Source organism: Bufo bufo, chromosome 10 (genome assembly GCF_905171765.1).
Source record: "Bufo bufo chromosome 10, aBufBuf1.1, whole genome shotgun sequence".
Classification (NCBI taxonomy): domain Eukaryota; kingdom Metazoa; phylum Chordata; class Amphibia; order Anura; family Bufonidae; genus Bufo; species Bufo bufo.
Window position 1 is genome coordinate 52449641 of NC_053398.1, and position 9098 is coordinate 52458738.

Genomic DNA, 9098 nt, shown 5'->3' on the forward strand with positions numbered 1-9098 from the left:
TGCCACCCCACACCATTACTGACCCAATGCCAAACCGGTCATGCTGGAGGATGTTGCAGGCAGCAGAACGTTCTCCACGGCGTCTCCAGACTCTGTCACGTCTGTCACATGTGCCCAGTGTGAACCTGCTTTCATCTGTGAAGAGCACAGGGCGCCAGTGGCGAATTTGCCAATCTTGGTGTTCTCTGGCAAATGCCAAACGTCCTGCACGGTGTTGGGCTGTAAGCACAACCCCCACCTGTGGACGTCGGGCCCTCATATCACCCTCATGGAGTCTGTTTCTGACCATTTGAGCAGACACATGCATATTTGTGGCCTGCTGGAGGTCATTTTGCAGGGCTCTGGCAGTGCTCCTCCTGTTCCTCCTTGCACAAAGGTGGAGGTAGCGGTCCTGCTGCTGGGTTGTTGCCCTCCTACAGCCTCCTCCACATCTCCTGATGTACTGGCCTGTCTCCTGGTAGCGCCTCCATGCTCTGGACACTACGCTGACAGACACAGCAAACCTTCTTGCCACAGCTCGCATTGATGTGCCACCCTGGATAAGCTGCACTACCTGAGCCACTTGTGTGGGTTGTAGACTCCGTCTCATGCTACCACTAGAGTGAAAGCACCGCCAGCATTAAAAGTGGCCAAAACATCAGCCAGGAAGCATAGGAACTGAGAAGTGGTCTGTGGTCACCACCTGCAGAACCACTCCTTTATTGGGGGTGTCTTGCTAATTGCCTATAATTTCCACGTGTTGTCTATCCCATTTGCACAACAGCATGTGAAATTGATTGTCACTCAGTGTTGTTTCCTAAGTGGACAGTTTGATTTCACAGAAGTGTGATTGACTTGGAGTTACATTGTGTTGTTTAAGTGTTCCCTTTATTTTTTTGAGCAGTGTATATAAAACGCTATCTAAAAATAAATAAACTTTTACCTTATTGTCACCATTAGCCGCGCTGATGGTAAAATGGCCCTTCTGTATCGGGTATCGTGCATTTCAATGGTCGATGTAATGCGCTGCAGGAGCTGGTCATAACTCTCAACCGTCATGCGCATATAATTGAAAAAAAATTCGGGATTCGCACGCAACGCCAAATAAAGTACAGAAAAAAAAACTCTGGTCATCCTTTTGGAACTTATAGGGTGTATCCAATACAGACGTCTTCTTCTTTCCTGGTCTCGTCTGCTCCATCTCGATTTCAGAATTTGAAACCTGAATCAGAGATGCAAGTGTGCAGGCAACATGCTTCCAAAATACAATGAGCCTGAATGGAGGTGTACCTGCTTTTATACTTTTTAAAAGTGGGAGGTTTTTGTGAGGCACACCTTTTTACACATTTGCAAGAAAAAAGTGATCCGCTGAGCGGATGCTAAAACGGATGCAGATGCAAAGAATGGATCCGTTTTACAAGCGGATCCGTTTAAACGGATCCGCAAAAAAGGTCACCGTTTGTATCCGTCAAATTCTTATAACGGATCCGTTTTAAACGGATCTGTGCAATGCCAGTGTGAAAGTAGCCTAATACTGAGAGGCTTTTTGACTTTTACCTATGAAAAGTTTTGGAGGGGGAAAAAAAACAACTGACACACTGACTTTCTGATTTTCTGGTTTAGCTCAGTTGTGTATGTCTAAAGACTTGTTTATGAAAACTGGAAAACTGCTTATGCATTTGCATAGCCTTGAATTAAAGCTCTATACAAATTTATGATAAACAGAAATTGCAACAGTGTTTGTGCTTCGGCTGTGCTTCTCCATTTTACCCTTACCTCTAGAAGGTTGTAATATAGCTAGAAACTGTTTATAAGAAGAGAAGCCAGGGCTGCATTTACAGCTCATGCTAAGCTAGGCCCTGGTCGTATACGCTCCCGTTAAAGGTACTTTTACGCTTGACAATTACCACCATGTTTTGCTGCTTTTCATAGAAGTGTAATAATAAAGTAATCAGTGTTAACAGAGGAGAAGATCAAGGATAAAACTGTTGTTTATCACTGAACATCAGTGGGGATGTGGTTACATTAATAATTGTGCCAGCACCACTCATTGTTACATAGCGCACAGCCGGGCCCTGGAAATCGGTGGTGTGGACTGTGTTCTCCAAGGCTCATTTGCTCAGGGCTAAATAAGACCCCTGTATAATAGCTCATACCATGAGTGGATAACAAACATTGTATCCTCATAGCCCCATACTATGACTGGACAGAATCTCCATACCATGACTGAATGATACCACCATACTGTGACTGGATAACACTGCCATTCGATGAATGCCTAACACCGCCATACAATGACTGGATAACAGGGTATAAGGAGACACAGTTTAGGGTTTAAGGTGGCACAGTACAAGAATATGATTAGGGTGCAGAGTACAGTGTATAATAAAGGGGCAAAGTACATGGTATGACTGGGGTGCTGTGCAGGGTATGATAAGGGGCAAAATGCGGGGTATAAGAGGGCAAAGATACATGTTGGGAAGCACAGTACCACCTATAAGGTGGCTCAGTGCAGGGTATAATAGTGGGTCATATTACAGGGTAAAAAAAGCACAGTACAGATTAAGGGGCAAAGTACAGGGTAGGGTGCTTTGTATAGGGTATGACAAGGGGACACACTACAGCTGGTTCCCTGAGAGGGAGTTCGGATTTATTATAAAAAATGAAAAGAAAAAAGTTTAACTCTCTCACAACGCCCATCCTGATGGCCCCACCCTAGGCACGTGTCCTTGAGTGCCTAATTACAAATACTGTCCTGATCAGAACCCCTAGTTGTCTGCAGATAGGGACCGGTGCTTAATAGGAGAGACTCTGCCAGACCGAATATGAGTGACCTAAAGAAGGCACTGAGACGGGGATACTCTGCCACAGATCCTGGGTCACCAGCCCTATGACCAGAGAACCGGCTGGACGACTGAGCCAAAAACCCTGGGCCACCAGCCTTTGGCCAGGGAGCCAGGTTTCTGAATGACAGAGAGAGAGGGAGGGACAGCTAGCTCAAGCCTCAGACCGAAGAAGTCAGTTCCGTGCTTTGCCTGTGTTGACTTGTACTTGAGTTCCTTCAGTAAAGAACCAAACTGGTTTACTGCAAACATTGACTCTCTGGAGTTATTTCCCATTGGGGTGCACCATGCCTTACCAGCAGCAACATATGGTGACACCTCGGCAGTGTTTGGAGGACCCAGCGTAGCATTGGGCCCACCCCAAAACCCGGCTACAGCATACTGCCTAGAAAAGATAAAAAAACACAAGTTGTTTCTATGGCTATTTACAGTAAAAAACACCAGAACAAATCTATATGTAGAGAGGCAGGGTCTCATGGATTTCAGATAGCTTTTGCTACGTATTTGCCACGGATATCATCCTATATGGATTAAATCTGCAGAGAACCTTATGTTCTCTTCTGGGTGGAAATCTGTTTTGCAGTGTGTGGATTTGATGAAATCTCATCCACTTTGTTTTTATTGTACGTTCACATCCACACCTGCCAGAAATTGGAGCAGGCAGTTCTGCCTAAAAAAAATGCAACAAAACGAGCAACAAAAACCACGTGTATGGTGGGCGCTTTTGCCATGGAAAAGCCAGAGGACTTTTCCCTCTCCATTGCAAAGGGTGAAATTCGCTGGGGAAAACTGCAGCATTAACTTACATGCTGCAGATTTCAAATCTGATCTGTTTGTAGTCTTCACCAATCAACTGAAAGAGGGGACCCTGTGTCCCCTTCATTGTTTACCCAGGAACAGCACTATCAATTCGGTTCTGGTTGCGTAACATACTGTAGCTCACAAAGCTCAATCTCTTTCATGTGCATGGGACTGATCTGCAGTACTACACACAGCCACAACCGTATGTATGGTGCTGTTCCTGGGTAAATAAAGCCACCCGGTGGTCCAGCTGGAGGGCCCTGCACTTTTGCATAAGAGTCGGATAGGCCATCAATATCGCAGTTTGCGTAAACGACATAAGACTAATGGATGGCTGCGAGGCATTCTAAAGGATACAATGTGTCATTGCCCCTGACAAGAAGCGTGACTACACTTGAATTGTCTTGTGTTGCATTGTTAAGGTGACTGTATTAAGGAAAGTTTTTACTTTGGTGATATATTGTTTCTAATGGGATTAAAATGATAGAGAGAATAGGTAAATAGCAGAAAAGCATGGAACTTTATAGCTGCTGATAAATGCAGGCCTGTCAGCCTGGCTGATGATGCCACAGGTCCCCCTGTCATGTCATGTGACCTTTAGAATATGGTGATGTCACAGGGCCCTTTGTGACATCATGCAACAGTTAGGTTAAGAACTCTGCAACCTGAATGGCAGCCATATTTCTTCATCGTTTCACTGGTGAAGGCGACTTTTGCTAGTGCTTGGCAAATTAATATTTTTTTTTCAAATATAAGACCAGAAAAGAAGGCCTGTTAGCCAAGCCGTTCCAAGAGTCACCCCGGAACGTGCTGAAGGCAGACAGGACCTTCCTCAGCCCAGCATAACATCTAGGGGCTGAATATGGAGACTTCCAGGAATCTTCCAAAGAAAAGGAAGAGGAAGAGAAAGAGGAGAGTTCAGCCGCCAAATAAGAGAAGGAGAATAGTAACACCTGAGAGGGCAAATGATGGTGGCAAAGAAAAAATGATCAAGGCTTCAAAAAGACCTGGAAGCCCTATACAGGAGAGTATCCAGAGAAAGAGGAAGAGGGGAGAAGAGAAGGGGGGAAAAGCTGATGACAGACCCAGCACGTCCTACAATACTGACATGGAACAGCTGTCAGGTGAGTGCAGATCTAAGTTTCCTAGAGCCAATACCCCTTAATGTACGAATCATGGGATTCTCCACTTTTGGAGAACCCTAATTATGACCGAGATTATGAATTCCTTTCTTTGCTACCCCCTAATGTAGTTACATTGTATTGTAATGGCAAAAATATAGAAATATTAAATCTTACGGTATCTCTCCTGTCTCCACCAGGGACAATCCCAGCAGACGCCCCCATCCTTGTGACTGGACTGGAAAGCTTCACCTTCCATAAAATCCTTGGAGAGGGTGGTTATGGTAAAGTGAGTATTAGGAATTCTTGGGATCACTTCCTCATGTGTGTCATGTGAGTCGCAGTAATATCACTCTAGCCTCATGTCTTCTCATCAGGTCTCATGGCAGGACAGGCCTTTCTTCCAGTTCTAATGCTCTGTCTCCTACAGGTCATGCTGGCCACACATCCCGCCTGCCAACAACAACTGGCAGTGAAGCTGGTGAAGAAGAGGGTCCTGCTTCAGGACTTTAAAGACAATGTCCTGATTGAGCGACAGGTCCTGGAGGTGACTGGGAAGAGTCCATTGTTTACCCATGCTTATGCCACCTTCCAGACCAAGGTAAGAGTCTGATCCATTATCAAGGCTTGATCAGTGGATTAGCTCTACCCGACCCCAACTGAGGAGGCTGCAGGACCTTTACTATAATATTTTAGAAACCTGGATCATATTTTCTGTCTTTTATCATAGGACTATGCCTTCTTCATCATGGAGTTTCTTAGCGGAAGAGACCTAAGTGGCCTCATGAGAGCCAACGCCCCATTTACTGTTCCAGTCACCAGGTAAGACAGAACATGGATATATTAGATAAAGCTGACGATTGCTGTCAGGAACATGCAGCTTTGTGTCATTATTAGTCTGGTAGTTTAATGGGTAAAATGTTGATATTTTTTCTTTGTGCCATCAGATTTATGACAGTTGAGATTATCTGTGGGCTGCAGTTTCTCCACACCAGAGGCATCATACACAGGGACATAAAACCAGCCAATATCTTAATGGACAGCGCCGGTCACTTGAAGATCGCCGATTTTGGTCTTGCCGTGATGAACATCTTTGGGGATAAGAAGATCTTAGAATATGCCGGAACTCTTAGATACATGGCTCCTGAGGTGAGGAATCATCGACTGCACATGCTACTGAGCTGTTTCTTTCTACAGGGCTGGACAGCTCCATGACTTCTGCTGGCCTGGACGATGTTCTAATTCTTATTGTCTGCTGGATGTTTTCACAGATTCTTCTACGGAAGCCCTACAACACGGCAGTGGACTGGTTCTCAGCTGGTGTGATGATATATGAGATGGCTACTGGCAAATATCCATTCTATGCCGGTATACTTCCTGGAACTATCGAAAAGTCACTGATCAATGATGTTCCCACCTACCCAAAAGGACTCAATCCCCAAGCCAGAGACCTTATAGTGGGGGTGAGTAGAAAGACACTGTCACGGGGTTCCGAAGGTGCACTCGGTCCCCCATTGCCCGCAGAACTGTTGCTTAGCTTTTGGAATGAGGTTCTGTGTTTGACCTCATTCCCAGGGCGGCTTTACTAGCTGGGTGGCTCCCTGCTCCTAGTCTGTCTTGAGCGCCGAGCTGATCACTCGGTGCTCGACTGGTTGGTCTGTCGGTCATGTGATGCTGGCCACGTCACATGACCCTCACTCCCCACTATAAATACAGGCAGCCTGCTGGCTACAGGTTGCCTGTTAATTTCTAGGTTCCTGGCTATTTGTTGGACTACTGAATATTTACCTGATCCTGTTCCCTGATGATCCTCTGCCTGCTCCTCCTGTACTGCGCATACATCCTGGTATTGTGACCTCGGCTCCCACCTGACTACTCTCTTAGGACTTCTCTTGTACTTCGCTACTCTCCTGGTATTTGACCCCGGCTTCTCCTGACCATTCTTTGCTTAATCCGTTGTACTGCGTAGCTCTCTTGGTTCTGACCCGGTCCGTTCATGTTCCGTATTTTGTCTTGTCTGTCTTCCCTGCACATATCCTAAGTTAGGGATTGCCGTCCAGTTGTCCCTTGTCATCAGGACTCGTGAGGCAAGTAGGCAGGGCCAGGGGTGAGGGTGGAGCGCAGTGGTCACTACCCTCCCCCCTGTGTGTGTGTGGACGTGACCGTTACAGACACATAGCAGTAATACAGCGGCTAAATATTATGAAAATGAGGACATTGAAAATCAGGGATAGCATTGCAACGTGTGATGGAATGAATCTTTATTCTACATTTTTCCAGCTCTTAAACAAGTCACCAGAGAGTCGCCAGGTAGTGGTAGATAACATCAGGGAACATCCGTTTTTCATGGAAATCAACTGGACAGATATAGAGGGAGCAGGAGCTCGTCCACCATTCCAACTAGGACCAGTAAGTAAATGATCCAGAGAAGATGTGGCTAGTAGTACAGTTTCATTATGTTCCTTCTTTATCAACACCGCTTTTGGTATCTTCTCTCCATAGCCACCAGTGATGACATTGACAAAAATCGATGACATCCTGTCCTCCACCGAAGCCAATAAGTCACCAATGGCTGAAAGAGATCAACAACTGTTCTGTGGATTCACATTTGCCAATGAGATCTGGCAGGTCGTAAAGCCAATTAAAGAACCTTTCATACGACCACGCAGGTGAGTCATTGTAGCTAAGAGGGGAATACAGACGGAGATTATTGGAGATTTCCTGTGAATCTGTGCAGTGTGGATTCCATTCACTGGCTTATAGTCTGCTCATGGGTGGACAGAGCAAACTTGAAGGTGGTTACTATTTTGCAAGGCTATTTCATTTCATTTCCAACCTGTTTTAAATTTTTTCTTGGTAGAACGTTTGGCAGATTTGTGAGAGAGACCATCCACAGAATCTGGAGGAAGATGAAAAACTGGAAGTAAAGAGCTCCACTCTGTATACAGATGTCCCCAGTAGATCAGTGTCTGAAAAACATCATGTTCCAGCAGAGCCTCTTGCTGACATCATAAACAGCAGAAAAACCAACCAACACTTGCTGTCCTTGTATGAGCCTCAGATTCCAAACTCTGACCTCTATCTGCTCTCTTGACTACTCATCGGTACTGTGCCACACCAGTCCTTGCTCCTCAGCTTCATTTCCAGCTGCCACTAGAAGTAACCTGAGGGCTGTGACCTGCAGTCTAGCATGCAGCCAAGAAGCTATGGAGTCAATGAAGATTCTTCCAAGAGTCAATGACTTGACCGCCAGCGCTTCTAGTCGACAAGTTGCCTCTTGTGCCCAAGGGAAGGGTGGTCCTTAGGCCATGGTTCCCTAGAGGTTTCCTCCACAGGGGGTTTTTCCTTTCCTGCGTGCCAATGGATCATAACATCGACAAGAAAATGGCGACTTGTTAGACTTTGCCCTCAGTGGAGATCACACCATCCACTAGTGGTACAGAGGGACAGAAAAGGACATCTACCACCAATAAACAGTACCATTCACCATCACGTGGTTGTAGATTATTTATGTTTTATCCAACAAGTCCAACATGCATATTAGGGCAAGAGCCATCTATGTACTATGGATTGCTATTTATCCTGTAATTGGGGGAAATCTGAAGGCACTTTCATTGGATGTTGTCTTTTTTAGGTGGTACTCCCCAGTTGCATGCGTTGAACTGTATTCTGTTACTGACGTTCAGTATAGAAGCTGCATAGAAAATATCTGCTACAAATCTGTCTTGTTTGCCAAGAGTCTAAAACAGGCTGTAAGGCCCAGACTCCCTGCCCACATATTCAAGCCATTTCTTGATATCCATGTCAATACATGGCATGATGAACTGTGTACTTATAGTAAAATGAATTGGAAAACCATCTGGGGTTTTTTAGCTGATGTTTATGCTCAGTCTGTCCGTTTTATAGCCCATGATGAAGCATTAAAATCAGAGCATTAAATAAAAAGCGTAAAAACTTTCAGAAACCGGCAGACAAAAACAAATGTTTAGGTTAGATAAGCTTCGCCACCTAACCTCTGCCTGATCCCTGTTCTGTCTGCCCTGGTCTGTAAACAGTCAAAGTACAGTGTACAGGTAGTCATATAAAAGATTACACCTTCACTGGTTACTAGAGACTAGAAAACCTCAAAACTCAGGCAAGAGGGTGGATCCAAAGCCCAGCTAAATTGGAAGGCTGATCAGCTCCTTAGTCATCAGCTGGACAGGGAGCAAAAGGGAAGGATTAACTCTAGCAGTGCTGAAAGGAAGTTCCCAGAGTGCTAGACCCAGGCATGGGATTCAGCCGGTTCGCTTCCGTTCTCCAGATCCGGTTTTTAAAATTACAGCCGGATCGGAGAACCGTGTTGCTGGCTGAA

General features: G+C 45.4%; 1 protein-coding gene across 1 annotated transcript; it reads left to right on the forward strand.

Moving 5' to 3' along the window:
- The first annotated feature begins 4608 nt into the window (after positions 1-4608).
- LOC120980036 (protein kinase C delta type-like) lies at positions 4609-7838 on the forward strand. The gene is made up of 9 exons (XM_040408903.1): positions 4609-4747; positions 4945-5033; positions 5175-5345; positions 5475-5566; positions 5692-5893; positions 6016-6207; positions 7025-7153; positions 7247-7375; positions 7605-7838. Exons 1-9 carry the CDS (start codon positions 4609-4611, stop codon positions 7836-7838), a joined length of 1377 nt encoding a protein of 458 aa, XP_040264837.1.
- The last annotated feature ends 1260 nt before the right edge of the window (positions 7839-9098 follow it).